We start from the raw sequence: 18,919 nt of genomic DNA, 5'->3' as shown, positions 1-18,919 counted from the left end.
ACAACATACACAGTAGGGGTTTAATTTGTGTTTTATTACTATCACAGCAGTATAATACAGACTGAAAATAAAAAATGAACTTTTTTTTTTTTTTTTACATATCGCTATCCATTAAAATCTGTTTAAATGTGCAATGAAATTGACAGTTCTTTATTTTTTTTTTTTACATTTTATATACATTCTCCTCCCCCAATGTACCCCTGAAAAATGTAAATACATTTCGTGTTGAAACAAGAGACAATATGATGCGATGAATTATTAGGCTGATGCAAGTTTTACACCAGTTACACTGCTCTACATTCAGTAATACCACAAAGAAAAAGCAAATTAGAAAACACAAACAATACTTATTTTCCAGCAGTAATTAATTCTTATAATACAGTATATAACTGATCACACTGCACTTCATTCAAAAGCACCCAGGAACTATACAGTAAGTAATACACTACCAATCCTGCAAGAATATATGTAAAACACCTTTACACTCTAGTGCAAATTGAGTGCTGCTGCTTTTTTTTTTTTTTTAGCAGTTTAGTTCATTGGTACTGTATGCTGCAAAGACTATTTTTAAAGATGGCTAAGTTTAACCATATTTAGAACCTACAACTGCCTCTTTTTTCTAAACCGAAGAGCAACATTCAAGAACAATTGCGTATTAATGCTCACTGAATCATCCATAACTATTAAATACCCAATAGTGCTAAATTTAGAAACGGCAAGACACTTAATACATTCAATGACAAACATTTGGACTGGTCAAAGACATAAAAACACATGAACTTGGTCAACTTATGCGATCCCCAGCGGTGACAATTCACAAACTAGTCTCAACTGAGCGAACATCCTTATCTGGCCGACAGTATTGTTGGGAGTTCCTCATAGTGAAACTCACCGAGTACAAGTTTTTGGTATCACACCAAGGCAAATCAAATAAAAAACACTAATGTTCTGTATAGGAATTGGCCAGGTTGTATTGACGTATGTAATATTGCTCACTTACTTGAACATATTTATAATGGCTAGAACACTGCTTATATTTACTTTTCATCCATAACTTTAAATGCTTGATCATAAATTCTGAGAAAGCTATAGCATATGTTTTGTTTTCTGCCTTCAGTGTGATTACACAAGGCAATAAACCAAATGTTTACCAACTTGGACTTGAGTTTCTATAGTTTTAGCTAATATGTATTTTTCCCCTCACACACTAAACAATTTTAAGCTACAAAAAAACAAAACCCCCACATTTTGTACTAATTTTACTCAAACATAATTTAACAAAATATACAGTGAACTATACCCAAACATTGTATTTAAAACCGAGGACACTTCCTTTCATTGTTTCAGTTACATGATTAACTGAAGCGTTTGCAGTGAATTCAGTAAAAGTAGTGTTAAGATATTTGACTAAGAACACATTACAATTTGGTGCGATGTTGGCCTAAATATCTACCTATAAGTATTGTTGGAACTCTCTCTTTTATTGAAACTTACTACTCAGAAATCTATACAGCTAAATCTTCAGGAAGAATATACCCCATTCTCAGGGCAGAAATTGATTTAGCCTGTACTCAGCTATTTTCATTAGCATCTTTAAAAAAAATAAATAAAATAAAATAAATAACTGTACACTGGTTGCTGATCAGGGAATAATATTTTGATGGGTGTTCTACTCAGTCCAAGGCAGAATGCATCAGAACACCCTGAACTCCTGCAGTTTTCGATTTCTTCATCTTTTCTATTGCCTTTCGGAGGTCACCTTGTGTGATGGGTCTGACGAAATCTTCTTCAACACTAAAAAATAAATAATAATAAAAAAAGTTATAACACAAACGGTGATGCATAATGCAGCCAAAACATTTAACATCAGAACAGGACTTCACTCATCAACACTTTGTCACGTGTGACCCTAAAACCCTTCATCCCTTGCATAAGGTGCACCTTTTGATAGTGAAAGGTGTATGTGGCAGAGATGCACGGCTCTGATAGAACCTGCTTGATCTACTTGAGGTTTTCCCTACTGATGATGGGAATAATACTGTACAGATGGGAGCCCAGCTAACCAGGTTTAAGTTTTTTTTGCAGGTATCAGGCTTTTAAAGACTGTCACCCACACCTGTGGTGGCTTTGATAGATTCACTGAGAGCTGAAACTGACCCAAGGACTGTCACCACTACTGGAAGCAGGCTGATCAACTATGTTTATTTTTTTTTATATACAATATACAGGTAGTGGAAACACCTGGGTAAATGAGGGACACCAAGTATATTGAAAGCAAGGGCTTCCACACAGGTGTGGCTCATGCGTTAATTAAGCAAATAACATCCCGGCAGTATATAAATGCTGGACAGGCCTGGTTGCCTATAATTATGGCTAGCATGGCTGCAAGAGGAGAACTCAGTGACTTTGAAATAGGGGTGATTGTTGGGGCACGTTTGGCAGGAGCTTCAGTGACCAAGACAGCTGAACTTGGTGATGTTTCACAAGTAACAGTGATGTCGGGATGGAACTCTGAGGGAAAGACATCAATAGTGGGTGGAAGCGCATACTCCAGGATCGTGATATCCATGCATTAATTCGAAGTGCAAGGCAAAACAGGCGAACAACTGCAGATCAATTGACTGCAAATTTCAACCTGGGGAGAGAGCAGCCAGTTTCATCAAAAATGGTCCGCCGAGAACTCCTCAGAGCGGGATACGTCTGGCAATGCACGTTTGCGAGTCCAGTGGTGAAAAGAGCACAGGCAATGCATTACCGATCAGTGGAGAAATGTGATATGGTCAGATGTATCATCCTCCACCATGTTCTTGACAAACGGACGAGTGCACGTTTGGTGTCCACCTAAAGAACTCTACAGCCCTGTGTGCTTGGTTCCAACAGTAAAGGGTTCTAGTGGGCACATTTTCCTGGCATGGTTTTGGTGCACTCACTCCCTTGGAAAGCAATGTCAATGCTAATCGCTACTTAATGGTACCGAGTGATCATCTGTAAATACAGTATAATCGTAAATCTCGAAAAACTACTCACTTCTAAATCTTTTGTAGTCATTTTTGTATTACTTTAGTATAAATACATGTTAATTTGGATTCATATGTTGTTTTTTCCTGACTTTATGTGAACAAAAAGACACATTTGCCAGTTTTCCCATTGGAAATAGTGATATTTTGAAATATCACTGTCCTGGTCACAAAAGCAAAGTTTGTGGGGAATAATGGCCATTTTCTATACTTTTGAGGCATAAGCAATTAGGAAATAACACTTACTACCCAGGAACAAAAAAATAAATAAAAATCTGTTACACGGTGTTATTATTTAGTTAGTCCAACAAAATGTATCACATCCACTTCTCTTTGTCTATCAATGCATTTACTGAAACAGATATTTGTTCTAACTTTTTATAGCTGTTGTAATTATACTAAATATAATTAATGTTGAATGTTTTGGGGGTAGATTATAGCTACAGTTTATCTTACAATATGGGATTATTAGATTATGCACATGTACAAAATAATAGATATTAAATAATAACAACAACTGTTGTTGCCCCCAAAAAAGCAGGCATCATGCTGTCTCTGCACAACAAACCCACCTTAAAAACCCTTCAGTACTAAAAAAAACAAGTTTCTATCCATGAAAATGATCCTCCCAAGAACTCTTACATTAGTTGTTCACATGCGTGCTGACACCTAGTGGGCTACTTACAAGAATGCAACACTTCAACATAAAAAGCATTATCAGCAACAAATGTTTTATGAGTGCTGAGCCAGCAAAGTGCAGGCCTTGAAATGTACACATTCACCTTTTGATCTCAAATTACATTTAAACAGAGAGATTTGTTTTTTTTTCTATTTCCAGGAATTAAACCGACCGAACATTTTTTTTAGGAGAAGAAAGGCATTCTGTTTGTTATAGTGCGTCACCCCTATGCATTATCCAGAGTTGTTTTTCAGGGCAGGACAATGCCATCCTGTACAGGGTTAAGGTAAGTTTCCAAAAAATAATTTGATGCGTAACCTGTCCAATAGCATGTTTTTTTTCTTTACACATTACCTGCTTTCATTGGTGTTGTTATGGACGTAGTCTCTGACACAAAGCAGAGCAGAGTCCCTGCACATCTCTCTCAGGTCACTTCCTGAGAATCCATCTGTATCCTTAGCAACTTCACGTAGGTCCACAAGGGTGTCCACCTAGACAAGGGTAAAGTTGATTTCTAAATTATTCTATGGTTCAATCAGGATTTACATCTGCAAAGCCTACTTTTATTCATTACATTTTTAATGGCCAAGAAGGGGAACATCTGGAATTTGCATTTCAAGGTTCCATTTATTCAGTTTTTCAGTATTTACTATTGCAAAACAAAGAACATACATATACTAATTTAAACAAAAGTCTTAAAACAGCTAGTGTGTATTCTTTAACCAAATAAGCTATTGCCTTTACAGACAGAGCAAGGCAAAAACAAAAACACCTTGTACTCACATTTTCATTTTCTAAAATGAGTTTGAGAATTTCCTCCCGTTGTCTGTGGTTCTGTAAAGAAGACACAAATAAATTTTGGAGGGCAAGCCTAGTGCAGTGCCTGTGTTCTTTTCCTTTGGAAACAAAAGGTACAGGTGGGGCTCCCCAGTGGTGCATCCGGTAAAGGCCCTCCGCCTGGAGTTCAGGATGCGCCCTATAGCCTGGATGTCTCTGGTTCGAGTTCAGGCTATTCCACTGCCGACCGTGCACAGGAGCTCCAGAATTGGCAGAGCGCCGCCCATGCAGGGGGGGCTTAGGTTGGCCAGGGTGTCCTCGGCTCACAGTGCACCAGCGACCCCTGTAGGCTGGCTGGGCGCCTGTGGGCTTGTATGTAAGCTGCTCAGAGCTGTATTGTCCTCCGATGCTGCAGCTCTGGGCAGGCTGCATGGCAGGCCTGCAGAGTGAAAAGAAGCGGTCGACTGACGGCACACGTTGCAGAGGACAGCGTGTGTGTGTGTCTGTCGCTACCGGAGGTAGTGGTGAGCCGAGCTTAAATACAATTGGACATTCCAAATTGTGAGAAACAGGGTAAAAATAAATTGGTCACTACTAAATTTTTTATTTTTTTTACCTTTTTTTTTAAAAAGGTACAGATTGGCTAAATTATTTACTACTGGCTGAGATATATTTGTAAAAATATATATGTAATAAAAACCCAATTCCTACAAACTAAGATACAGGGTATACATAAATAGCTACTTTGTAATGCCAAAAAATATGCACTGCATCACAACCAGATGAGCAACAAGATTCTAGGAGTACTAGCATAGGCCATAGCAGGTCATATTAAAAGTGATCTATTTCTGTTATTGTATTTACTGCCCAATATGAGCACCGTTTAACTGAGGGGGTCCATCATTGCACTAGTCAAAAATCACAACAACAGATATAGCTAATCCTATTTTCTTACAGGGTTGTGCAACTCATGGGTTCAGAAAAGGTTGTACAACTGTCACACATCTATGCAGACTCAATCAGAAAAAGACAGTCGTGCAACAGCTGCATGATGGAGTACAATTATTTCCTCCTTGGTTAGGCAGTCGGAGTACTCCCTGTAGACTTACAGGCTGATTGATATGGAACCTCGTTGGCATCCTCCTTAGAATAGCAGAATCCAAATCCTGAGGACGGTTCGTAGCTCCCATAACTATAACCTAGGAAACAAAACAGTGGAAATACCTGGGTCTGCCCCATGTTAACAATCCAGCCAAAAATCTGGCCCTTTAAGTCTTTTTTACTCTGGCACAGTAAGAGAGCCCTGCTTGCAGGTCACAGTTTGAAAGAGTAGACTTGGGGATTTACAATGTCCTGTTTGTGTATTTTTGGCATTGGAGCCTGTCAGTAGCTATCTGTGAATCAGAGTGTTTTATAACGTACTGCTGCACTATATGACAGACCTGCCTCAGACAAACATTTTCAGATAAAATCTTTCCAAAAAGAAGACAAATGGCAACATCGAAGGCACAAGGACCTATTTCCCAATAAATATATATCTGCTTTTCGTGATGACGTGTTTGTGGATCAGATGCACGTCAAGTTAGCTGTTAGGCTGCCATTGTCACCACACTGAATGGCTTTGATTCCCTGGCACAAATAATTTGAAAGTGTTCTTTTTGTTTTTATTTTGCACATTTTTCAGTTACCTTTTTTTGGTTGCTTTTGGTACCTTTTGTATATATGGCCATAATTCCTTTATTTACTATCCAATTTGTTAAAAAATGTCCATGTTCCCTACATGTTGACGTTTACTGTACACTGTCAGATTTGAGCTGGCCATGCTAAAATAAATTTTATAAACAATAAATAATGTTTTTTTCTAAAAAGCGTATCTCTTTTTTGGTGATTTTTGTTATCTGTATTAAACTGGGTGAGTCTCTTTTTTTTTTTAATGGATGCTTAGTGTGTGCACATTCATTTCTTGTATGACATGTTCCTGTAACCTATATAGTTAGAGTTATAGGCATAAACCTAACAACAGTGAAAAAAAACAGGTAAAAACAGCTTGGACCCTAAAGGGTTAAAAGCAATGTATTTAACTACCAGTACTTAAAGTATTAAGTTCTGTGTATCAGAAGAATCCTAGTTCACAGCTACTTTTGAGTACAAATCAAATGTGGCCCCACCTCCTTCAAACTGTTCCTATGGGGCTAGCACATATGCAAGGTAATCACGGTCCTTTGGAATTAGGAACTTAAAGGATAATGGTTAGAATAATTGTAAACAATAAGGAGGTCAAAAACATATTAAAATAAATGAATAATTCTGGACAATTACAGAACAACAAGTATGTCAATAATACAAAAGATCACCAAGACCTACATCCACAGTATTTACGGTTTAAATTGTACTGTATATTTGCTTGTAATCACAGATTCTTAGTGTTCTTTCTGAGCTACGGTAACAAACAGTGAATTACTCAAAATAAAAAATAAAAACATGCATAACCTATAAAAATGAAAGTGGAAGTCTACAGGAGGTTAGGCTGACACATTAAAGGCCTACCTGGCAGTTGTAATCTGTATCCAGGCCATCCCACAGACTCATGAACTGCGCTTTCATCATAGCAGTGGCTTCATGGTCAGAGCTAGAGCGGCTCCTCAAGAAAGAATCTAAAAGGAGAGAGAAAAAAACAAAACACACAAAAAAAACCAAGACCAAGTCTCATCTTACAATTCATAGCATACACCTTAACATTTTTATCATAAATATGGAGCCAAAAAAAAATAAATCACTTTGGATCCCCATACCCCCATAGATCCTAGATATGCATACTTCTCTATATGCATATAATAAAATGTACATTAACATGCATGCACTTATTAGCAATGTAACTTTCATAATCATCTGACAAAACATTCAGCTGCTATAAGCCCTGTGTTTAATACTTTTCAGTCTCGGCAGGTAAATTTGAAGCTTCTAATGTTATGCATGTATGTGCATATTAACCAGAATTAATATTAAATATGATGTCTAGGTTACACTGGAGGACTAGCTCATTAAAAAAAGAAATATTTATCTTATTGGATAAAGACTGAACTCCTGTGGTCAGTCAGTGAACTGCAATTGTAAAGTGGGAGCTCTGAAACAAAAACGTCCATTATCAAACATGTTTCTTTTTCAACAATACAACAAAAAATAACCTCATATGTAGGCAAGTTGATATTCATTTTCATCAATGATGTAGACTACGCAGTACACTCTTATCATACAAGTATAACCACTAATATAACCTCTGCAACCGAGGTATTTTTTAGTATCAACTAGACAATAATTTTACTTGTAGCACATTATTCTACAATGTAAAACACTAATTAAAATCAGCTCCTGGTTGCAACTGGTCAGTGATGACTCAAGTTTAGGGATAAAGAGACAGTTCAAACAAGGGAACAGTACATCATACATCCCCATTCTACTATGGCTTAGTGAAAGTCTTCCATTTGGTCTTATAGTTGAAGAAACAAAAGTAATTACCAATTTCATCGATGAAGATGATGGAAGGCTGCAGTTTTATCGCCAGTGAGAAAACAGCAGCGGCGAGTTTCTGAGATTCTCCGTACCACTTGTCAGTCAGGGTGGAGGGCTGCAGGTTAATGAAGCGAAAGCCTGCTTCTTTGGCTGTAGCTTTAGCAATCAGGGTTTTACCACAGCCTGGGGGGCCATACAGGAGTACACCTGGAAAACAGCAGGGCAAAGACTAAATTAAATTTCCTCTCATTGTTAGAGTAGGATGCATTTTTTGCATATACCAGAGGAAAAGTTCAGACCAGTGGTAGATTACATCTGAGAGAGAATTAAACTTGGAGCTACATAATAAGATCACTACCAAGTGTCATATAGAGCAATGCTCAAAATGTTCAGCAGATGTTCTATTCCAAAACGGCTAAGTGAGCTGCAATGAACTTGCTCCGGTAGATGGATATAAAGTTCAGTCTGCCTGCTCTGCAAGAAGGACAGCTCTTCTGGCTTAGCAGACATCGCTCAGTCTCAGAGAACAGGGTTTGGTCCTTAGTCACTACCTCTGTATATGTCATGGATTTTGATGTGCCTTCCCAGCTGTTCTGAAGACAATCTGGTAAAGGTGCTTGTGGTGGATAGAACTTGTGTGATTGGCTGCTGAAACGAATCCTGCCCTGACGTCTTTTGGCCTCTCTTGTCATACCTTTTGGGGGCTGCAGCAGTCTTGAGCCTTCAAACAAATGCCTCTTCTGGATGGGAAGTATAACTGTATCTTTCAGTTCAGTAATGACATCATCCAGACCAGCAATGTCACTCCAAGTGATCTAAGAACAGTACATATTCACTTCAGTTACTGTCAAGAGTTTTTTTAACCAAATATTTCTACAGAAGTTACAACACTGCAACCTTTCAGCTCTGCCGCCTCAATTCTACAGAATGCAAGCATGACCAACAGAGGATCACATGAAGCTAGTTATCTCTTATGTGACTGAACAACTTGGATTTCACAAGAAAAACAAATACACGTAGGAAACACAGGACTGTGACAGTGACCTTGAGTAGAAAAGTGGGCAACTGCTGTTTAATTTATTCATAGCATTTGAGTGTTCCTCAATAATCCACAACTGTCAAAACTTACTAATGCTGGCATTTGCTCAGGGATCTTCTTAGTTATAAAATACATAGCAGCTAAGCACCCGTAACCAGACAGAGCATTTAAACCAACAGTACTGCTTTGTTTATTCAGAAGTATAGTGGCTCTCAAAAGTATTCACCCCCCTTGGACTTTTCCACATTTTATTGTGTTACAAGATGGAATCAAAATAGGTTTAATTAGAAGTTTTTGCCACTGATCAACACAAAAAAAGTCCATAATGTCAAAGTGAAAAATAAAATCTACAAATTGTTCTCAATTAATTACAAATTAATGTGGCAAAAACTCCTATTAAATCCATTTTGATTCCATCTTGTAACACAATAAAATGTGGAAAAGTCCAAGGGGGGTGAATACTTTTGAGAGCCACTGTACACACTGGAGTGCCACAGGCTTTTGTTATAAGCATTTTACTGTACAAGAATGCCTAGCAACAAATACCTGCACAAAACTAACTTACATAAAATCAACACTATATAAAATTACTTTATACTGTATGTCATTCATTTAGAATTGTTAACGGGTGAGGGTGATAATAAAGATGCATCAGGAGTCCTTTAAAATAAAGTGACCCTTGGATACTGTCCTATTCAAATCGGTCTGTTTTTACCTGCATATTCAGAGGGTCTACCAAATGGGCTGCAATGCTCATCTCATATTCTGAGAGCTTAACATTCTTCACACCAATTTGTTTCATAAGCTTTTCTGCCTGTAAGAAAAAAAAAATAATTGAAAGAAATTACAATCATTTTGACAAGCTAATCAAACAAATGAAAGTCTGAGGCAGTAGACTTTAAAAATAAAATACTATCCCCATTGAATATTTCAACCACAGTAACATGTAGACCTATATAAAGTAATGCATTATATAAATGCATAACATTCTTCTGAAATACATAAAAACTACTTCAGACATGGTATAACATGGTTCAGAAGAGCTGAACAATGGCTTGGCTGTGGTGCCATACAGAAGCGCCGCCAGAAATCTTTTCTATCTTTTATATCTTACACAAAACTGAAGCACGCTGACATCCCATCTCATGCCAAGAACAACTCTGCAGCAACAAGCTGTAAGTGTTTCAGCCTATGCTGCATTTTTTATTTCCTGAGTTTCACAGCACCTACACTGTCCCATTAGAAAACTGCAATCAACTTGCATCAATGTTTTCCTTTTAAAAAATGAATGAACACAGAAGGGCAACTACAGTGACTGCCAAATCGTCCTCCACAACAATAAAAGGTAAAAATAAACATATTTGAAATACAGATAGAGACTAGGGGACCAACTAGCTCACCAATCTGTTCTGCTGGTTCCATTTCTAATCATTACTCTCACAATCACTACAGCTAATCTAATCATTATTCACCCCTAAGCATGGCATATAAAGAAATATGTTTGTTTTTTTTATCTTACACGTCACAAAACAGACAGTTAAAAAAAAAAAAACAATAACACAAATGTGTTAATGATTAAGAAATGTATTATCAATTTTAATATGACATTAATAAAATTAAGATACAAACAAAACTTGTACAAATGTGCACTTACCATACTTAATCCTGGAAGAGCAGCAGAATTCAGATAATGCAGTACTAACATTAAATACCGCCAATATATTTTCAGCATTTAAAAATCGTTAGTGGTACGTTAGTGCCGGAAAAAACAGTTCAGTGCTTTTACTGATTTTCCCTCTCATATCTGGGTCATCAGAAGAAAGATTCTTAATATTTCAAGGCTGGTTAAACCTGGCAAATAAAGGCCCATATGCGGGATGGCCATTTTAATAATATTTAAATAAAAATAAAAAAGCTAAACTGAGTTTTAAGCCCCTACAACCCATTGTATTAACTCTCTTTGGTCATAACTACAAATACTTCTTACCTGCTTCTGTGCTTCCATTTTTTGCTTCCTTGTGGGATCAACAGCATCTACCATCCATTTGATGGTAAAATAGGTTACAGCGCCAAATACCGTTAACCTAAAAAGTAAACCAATAACTTCATTGCGACCCAGGGGTCTTGTAAAATTCTCCGTGGGGATCTCCTTAAGCACCATCTCTTTTGAAGGACCTGCAGGACCAAGATGGGACGTTATTCTGAATGACAAGTAAGAGAGTTACAAATGTGTCTCATTTTTTCTGTTTCAGGTTTTGAAACAACCAAAAATGTTCTGCATAACAAGAAATCTAGTTTTGGATAATGAATAATTATATACACGTGGTAGTTTTGATTACCTCCAGTATGTTAACATGTGCCTACTGGCATGTTGCTCCTTTCACGTTTCATGTTTCATATTTAAAAACAATGGGCATGATCGAAGATGAATGCTTCGTATCCACTGCGTTTCCCCAGGTACAGCCGAGCTGGACGGTGTAGGCGAGGTGTAGCAGGAGGGTGTTTCCGCTGACGCTCAGCTATACCTTCACATACACCTCAGGCAGCACACTTTCGTACCTCATATTTATACCGAACGTGTGCGGCACGAAGCACATCACCGAAAGACGTGTGCTAAAGAGAAACTGTTCTGAGCAATGGTGCCTGTCCACACAGACACAGCTTTCGTGTGTGTATCCAATGCTTAAGATCCAAGAAAGGGCCATCACCAAAGCATATCCTAATGTAACTGGTTGATGATGGAAGCCAACCAAACAAGTTCACGTTACCCTGATCAAAGTATTTTGTCATGTTTTAATGTCTGGTCTAATTGATCAAGACGTCATCACTTATGAATGCTTGTCCTAGGACAGAATGGGCTTTTGTGTTTAGCACAACATTACATCATATATGCATCACACACACACACACACAGGTTAATCATACATAGTTTACAAAATGCGACTAACATATTTAGGGTATATTCATTTATATATGTATCATCTTGTATTAATTATCCACATCATTTCTTCTATAATGCAATTCTAACTTACATTCGTTGCAACAAAATAAGTATAATTTACATTTGTGTTGACAAACCTAATTTATAGTAAATTTTGTACGGTTTCAGATTTTCCTCTTTCGGTTTTATTTTAGGGGGTAAACCTATGACCTTCTCGGCTTCATTCAAGATAAAAATGTGCACCACTACCAAATGTGCATTAGCCACGCTTCCTTTGACGATATATATATTCATTGTCATCGCACCAATTGTTGTTTTTTTTTGTTGTTGTTGTTTTTAGGTTTTTTTTTTTTTTTTTTTAATTTAATAAATGTAAAAATCTTGCAAATATTGTGTAACGTACTCACCTCACCTCAACTCACCTCAACTCAACTCAACTCTAAACCCAAAATGCCGCTACCGAGATTCCAGGAAGTAGAAAATAAAAACGTATGGCTGTGCACTGTACGCTGAAGTACTGGAAACAAAGAAACAAGCTCAAAAGTTCCACAACGAATCAGATATGTTCATGTTGTGATTGCGATGGTTTGAACGATGATGCACACTGACATTTATTTATTTATTTATTTTTTAACTATAGACCTCCAACCCTGATACTGCATTTGTCGGGATAAATTCAACCCCTATAGATATGGAAAACATGCTTGGTGTTTGTCTGTCTATCTATCTAGATATCTGTCTGTGTGTGTGTGTGTGTGTGTGTGTGAATACAACGATTATCATATTCTGCTGGTGTTAATACAACTCCTCTCAGCACGTTTCTATTCGATCAAATTGTTACCGTCCTTCACGTACTTCAGTTTATTAAAACATGTGATATGCCGGTTTTTTTTTTTTTTTTTTTTTGTTTCCATACAAGTCGACGTCATAACGCATTAATAAATATTGACACATGCTTTTTGAAAGGTAACTGCAGCATTTTTGTTTTACATTTTCATCAATGAATGAATCAATGTCATGGTAGGTATTTAATGCATAACTTGTTGTCTTGATCGTGCATAGATCTCAAATGTATGGTTTCACAATCACTGATTATCACTAATCTTGGACTAAATATTATTTTAAATAAAGTAGTTTAATAGTCAGTTTAATATAAGTTATATATTCAAAGAAAATTAAGTTATATATATATATATATATATATATATATATATATATATATATATATATATATATATATATATATATATAACCCGGATCCTAATAGCAACCTGTATTATTGTAAGCTTGATAGGCCTACAATAGACCCGAACCATAGAACAGGGAAATTATGTATTGTAATTTTAGGACATATCAAACTTAATAGAAATCTATTCTTTTGGAATGTCTGCAATGCATTATAAATAACACAGTCTATAACACACCCAAAATACCTTATAGAACCTTTAAGTGGAGTTTTGTGTGCAGTGACAATAGTGCAGTCAAGTAATATAATGAGGGTTTTTGACTATAAGGAACATATTGTAGGTATAAGTAAGGTATTTTCTTATTTCTTTTGAAATTTCACTTCAGTTGAATTTAAAAATCAAAGTTCTGATGGCAGATCAGGCAGTGTTTTCCGTTCCACTGCTCTTTTGTAACTTCAGTTTGTTTCAAGAGCTTTTGCTCCGATATTATACATAGCACAACGCATTTTTACTGGCTCCCCTAAAAAGCATCACAGTAGACAATGTCAAGAGCAGTAAGATTAACACAAGGGAATCTTCATCATTTGTTTTTATAAGTAATCTTATTCTATTTTAATTATCTAGGATCTAAATACCGCCACTCTTTCATCATCGTTTGAAACACATACTGTTTAGAATGCACAAGCAAAAGTCAAAGTGCTGTTTGCTTATGTTATGTAGAATACATTTATCTTTAATATTGGAAAAAATGACTGGGAATGGTTTTGCTTGTTATTTTTAAGCTTCATTTTGCTGGGTTGCCAAATAGTCCTGATAAGAACGATCTTCTAGTTGTGGAAATAGCCCTCCAGTGAGTAGGTTGAAGTGGCTAAGAAAACAATGGGGGAGGTCTAGACATGTCTCGATCTTAGTAGGTCAGCTGTAGAACTGTCTGAGTCAGATATAGCTGCCTCTAATGTTTTACTGTTAATGGAAAGGAGAAAAATTCTCCTTTTAACCTTTATAGTACACCACTACACATACTGAAGTAGTTACTTAACAGTGGTTAACTGGATTACAATATATTCTCAATGTAATACACTTTAAATGCTTCTGCTTGTGGAAGTTCTTAGTTGTATGATGAAAATTAGAAACTGTTCTGTATTTTAACATTTTAATTCATATATATTAACGCTATGGGGAAGATCTCTGTTTTTATTTTCACTTTGGTAATGTTTGATCTAATGTTTGATCTAATGCATTTGATCTAATTCATATTGAAAGTGAATACAGAGACTCGTGGTGATATTCAGTGGACTCTTATACTTTCAAAAACTTTTTTGTGAATAAATTATCTTATTGTCTTTGTAATGTCATTTGTACATAACAGGTATAGTCATTACATTATATCCGAGATTCTATTTTATTGTTGATTACTGCTGCAAATATAGTCCCTTTTCTTGATCTACATCTACTCTCTTTGATTTCCACTTTTCCTGCTCTCTCTCTCTATCTCTATGCTATCATCCAGTGTCCAATCTGCAAACCAGGCCCTTCATGTATGAAAAGATGACATATCTCAATATTTCTATTTATTAAACGGTTACTTATTAATTTTCCAATGAATTTTATTAGAATATATCTATATATTTATTATAGAGTATATATATATATATATATATATATATATATATATATATATATATATATATATATTTTTCTTACCATTTAATATGACATGGTAGTTGTTCAGTATACTTTTTCTAGTGCAGTTTCTGCTTGGATCATTAGTGTGCTGTGATGAATAGATACTAGGATTTGTTAAAGCCACTTTCTACTATTAGACTATTACTATTAAGGTGATGAAATGTGTTAAATATCTTTTCTGAGTTTTGTTTAGAACCTGTCCTGATTGCAGAAACAAGAATTTCCTTCTGAATTAGTTATTAAGTATGGTAAATAATAAATCACGTAGGCAAACCCTTTAAGTTTCTCTGGATAGCTGTATTTCCAAATTCCCACTTTAACATGCTGTAGACTGGCACTGCTTAAAACGAAAAGGAACCTGTTAAAAACGTGTTAATTGTTTGATGAAATTTCTTGCTGTTCGCTTTCTCATTGTCAATGATTGGTACTGAGAAACTGCATAGACAAGGCAGGAAATGTCATCATACAATTAGCATGTTTTTGTAATTTGTCAACAGAACGAAATGTTTAATGGCACAGGAAATGTAGTTCCAATACATTGTAAATAAATTCAACGCGGAGAGAAGTACTAATTATCGGGAGCCAATCAAAAGCGATGCTGATGGCCTTTGGTGCTTTACTTGAAGGTTATAGCCCTTTGAAGCCAAACAGATTTTTCTTCTTTGATTTGGGATAGACAAATTGATTTAGATAGGGATTTTGAAGATGCCAGTGTTGGATTTCCAAGTCTAAAAAGTTTAGTGACGTTTCTCCCTGCTTGTAGAGAAATCCTAATTTCTGTCTGACTACAGGCAACAGACACTAGTGGGACTTCAAAAGCGAGAACATCCATATGAAACTATTTATAGAATGTGGTTAGAATTAGTAATATTTAAAACAGATAATGCACGTATGATATAAAACTATATTATGTTCTTTAAACACACATCTGTATGATATATTAAATTGAATAAAAAATAGCCCAAAATATATTCGGATAGTCAAGAGATTATATATATATATATATATATATATATATATATATATATATATATATATATATATATATATATATATATATATATATATATATATATATATATATATATATTATAATATCTTCTTCTGTAAGAAGTGTGTTAGTACTCTGCTATAAACATATAGGGAAAAACTTCCTGCCAGGCTTAAAGGAATTTATCAAGGAATCTGAATCTGCTTAAAATGTTGCCAATTTTATTTTAATATAGAGTTAAGCCCTTTAATATGACTCCAAAAGAACTAAGCAAATAAGGGGACAATAAGCGGAGTTTACTTTATCAGGAGTTCAACAAGCCTGGCAAAGTAAGTGTTAAAATACAGAAACACAAAATAAAGTACTAGATTACAACAGTGTTCATTAATAACATTATTTTCAATACGTATACTTTACTGTGACATACAGTTGTTATAAATAAAAAATACTATAAAGCTGTAAGCTTGCACATTTCAGTGTTCTAAATTCTGCTACTTTGTCAAATGTCAATGCTTACATGTAAACTTTCTAAAAGTGTGTTTTTTTTCGGTTATATAACACCGGGAGAAAGTAATGAACAGACGTGACATTAACCAGGAGTGATTTTATGGTTTGGTTGTATTGTAATTTGGACTGGACCTCATCAGAACACTCAGCACAGCAGCTGTTCACCGTTCCACTTCCAGTTTGTCCCACTGACATCTGCCAGGTGGCGCTGTGGTACAATCATTTGCTTCCACGTCGTTCAACAATTACAAAGAAATAAAGTAAATGCAAACATTCAACAAGCCACCTATCACAGAACCTCATAATATAGACATTTCCTTTGTTTGTGCTTTTCTGGGTTTTGCTCTTTTTTTTTGCTAAATACTTGAAACATGCCTCCCTTTATCTGCAAGGTGACACGCCTGGCTAGCTACCCGGCCTGGCAGCTTTTACTTTTTTGCGTGCGTAAGCACTTTAATAACTTACCCGGCTCTCATTGTTCAGAGTATGTCTCTAAAATGTTTTCATTCATGTGGATGACGCAAAAGCAGTGCACTGTATGCTCGAACATTTAATTTAGACGTGGTTAAAGTTATATGGGTAAATCACTTAAACCATATCCAGCAAATGCCCAAATGTTAACTAATTATCGCGAAACAAAAAATAAAATACTGTATTGGAAAGTTGCCAAATTATTGAAACACGTGACCTTCATTTGGCAGGGAAAAGAGTTCCCTGTGGTGCGATTGTGTCCTTCCGCCCTCAATGTAGCAGCGAACAGGTTTTATATGAACGGCTCTGCGTCTACTGTAAGCGTTTTATATTAGTTTCAGGCATATTTGTGTATATTCTATATAATATCGGGTCACTGTGGTTAAATAACCCGTAAAAATAGACGCTGTGGAACTATTGTACGTGGCGGCGGGATATGCAATGTAAGCCCAGTTTGTCTTTTCTCTCTCGGAAGCCATGATGGAAGTTTGAGAGTTTAGCTGGATAGAGCGGAAAAAGGAAGGGAAATATTCGAGAAATAAAACAAATATACTTTTAAAACCCTTTTGTAACATATAGTTGTTATTTTTTGTAAGGTGGAGACGGTCAGTATTTTCTCCCTATATCGATTGGTATTTTGACGACGAAGATTGTGAGCTCGGAGGGTTTTGTTGGATTATATTATATATATATATAGATATATATATCTATATATATATAATATATATATATATATGATGTGTACACACAGTTTTAAAAGTTTGGAAGTGCTGGAGAGGTTTTTCTCTCCGCTCTTTTAGCCTTAATCACGGCGGCGGCTGTAGATTCAGAGACTTGGGCCGTTTTTAAAACGTTACGGTTCGGGAATTGGACAAATATAAACCTTTACGCTTGGGAGCTTGTGAGAAATTGCGGGTTTGTGGAAGCCGGGCCTCTGGCGGAGCAGAGTGAGGCCCTCCTGTGAGAGCCAGCAACAGCCATTCTAACCCAGCTAGCGACGAAAGAGAGATAGAGAAGGGGAGCCGCAAAAAAGCAGAGCAAAAGGGAGACGGGGGGACATAACCATTTCCAGCCAAGGAGCCCAACAACTCTTCAATAAAACCGCCCAACAGACTGTCATGGCAATGGCTGGGGTCATCAGAGAAATTGTTAGCAGAAACAAAAGGAGATACCAGGAAGATGGATTCGACTTGGACTTGACTTGTATCCATTTTAATAATATTTTGATATACTTATTTAATATATTTGATTCAGCTCCTTAGTATTATTACAGGCGCAGATGAGTGGTGGTAGGAATAAAACGTTAATTTGGTACGGTACGCGGAGGTGATTATCCATGATTTGCTGCGATAAGGTGAGTTTTTTTGTTTATTTTTTATGGGGATCTGAACAACGATAATTGTTTGACAGTTGTTTCTATGGATTTGTTTTTCAGAGGAAATTCAAAATGGTGCACCACACGTTAGTTTAATTAAATGCGCCTCGACATTGCATTTATTGAATACTCTAATACTCGTGGGAGAAGTGTTTTGACTGTTAACTGCATTTTAGAGGTGAGGCAGAAACGGTCTGTTTCTGCCCTAGTGATATAGGGTTTTGGCCTAGATAAGGGACTAGATCAGATTTAAATTGGAAATCAGTGCTACACAAAGGCATTGCATCAGTAGCTTGCAGAAAACGTGGAGTTAATGTCCTGCGTATCACGTTTAAGCACATACTAAGCTTTTTTAAAAAATGTGTACCCATTACGCAGTGGGATTTGTCTGCTGTGGGAGTGTGTCGCCTGATCTGTATTTGTTTGCTGATTTTAAGTCATGTAATATGTGCCGATACGCACATTCAAATCTGATTACCTGTGTACAATATATTAAACACGTGCTTTATTTGTCTGGAATTCTATAATTAATTTTGCAGAGGCCAAACTATTGGTGGATTAAGCCATTGCCTGCATTTTCTGAATATCTGCCGTCTTTGGAAAGAAGAAAAACTAGATGTTCTATATAAAGGTTAATGATTACTCAAGAGTTTTTTTTTTTTTCTCGCAGTAAACAGTACCGTATTAAAACGTATCGTCCGTGACCTGAATCATTGACAGCTATTTTAGCTTTTGTAAA

At 36.2% G+C, this 18,919-nt stretch overlaps 2 protein-coding genes across 7 annotated transcripts in view; one reads left to right on the top strand and one right to left on the bottom strand.

The window, feature by feature from the left end:
• Positions 1-15: 15 nt before the first annotated feature.
• Positions 16-16,983, bottom strand: atad1b (ATPase family AAA domain containing 1b). 5 transcript variants are annotated; one of them, XM_041268629.1, is made up of 10 exons: positions 16,800-16,983; positions 11,010-11,197; positions 9,738-9,836; positions 8,678-8,798; positions 7,990-8,190; positions 7,021-7,127; positions 5,583-5,672; positions 4,480-4,530; positions 4,051-4,187; positions 16-1,794 (listed from the first exon to the last, which is right to left on the bottom strand). In XM_041268629.1, the coding sequence occupies exons 2-10, from the start codon at positions 11,181-11,183 to the stop codon at positions 1,674-1,676; spliced, it is 1,101 nt and encodes a 366-aa protein (XP_041124563.1). In that variant the 5' UTR covers positions 11,184-11,197; positions 16,800-16,983; the 3' UTR covers positions 16-1,673. The 5 variants fall into 5 exon arrangements, with proteins under 5 accessions (XP_041124563.1, XP_041124560.1, XP_041124562.1 ...); XM_041268626.1 differs by lacking the exon at positions 16,800-16,983 and adding an exon at positions 12,371-12,465; XM_041268628.1 differs by lacking the exon at positions 16,800-16,983 and adding an exon at positions 12,376-12,450.
• A 588-nt stretch (positions 16,984-17,571) lies between these two features.
• Positions 17,572-18,919, top strand: part of LOC121325727 (phosphatidylinositol 3,4,5-trisphosphate 3-phosphatase and dual-specificity protein phosphatase PTEN) — a 30,058-nt gene continuing 28,710 nt past the window's right edge. For both annotated transcript variants that reach the window (XM_041268624.1, XM_041268623.1), the window contains exon 1: positions 17,572-18,008. In XM_041268624.1, coding sequence (XP_041124558.1) covers positions 17,924-18,008 — 85 coding nt within the window. In that variant the 5' untranslated portion in view covers positions 17,572-17,923. The remainder of the gene's footprint in view (positions 18,009-18,919) is intronic.

The sequence above is a fragment of the Polyodon spathula genome, chromosome 13 (assembly GCF_017654505.1).
Source record: "Polyodon spathula isolate WHYD16114869_AA chromosome 13, ASM1765450v1, whole genome shotgun sequence".
Lineage (NCBI taxonomy): Eukaryota > Metazoa > Chordata > Actinopteri > Acipenseriformes > Polyodontidae > Polyodon > Polyodon spathula.
Note: the sequence above shows the minus strand (reverse complement) of the source record. Positions and strands in the feature narration are given on the sequence as shown.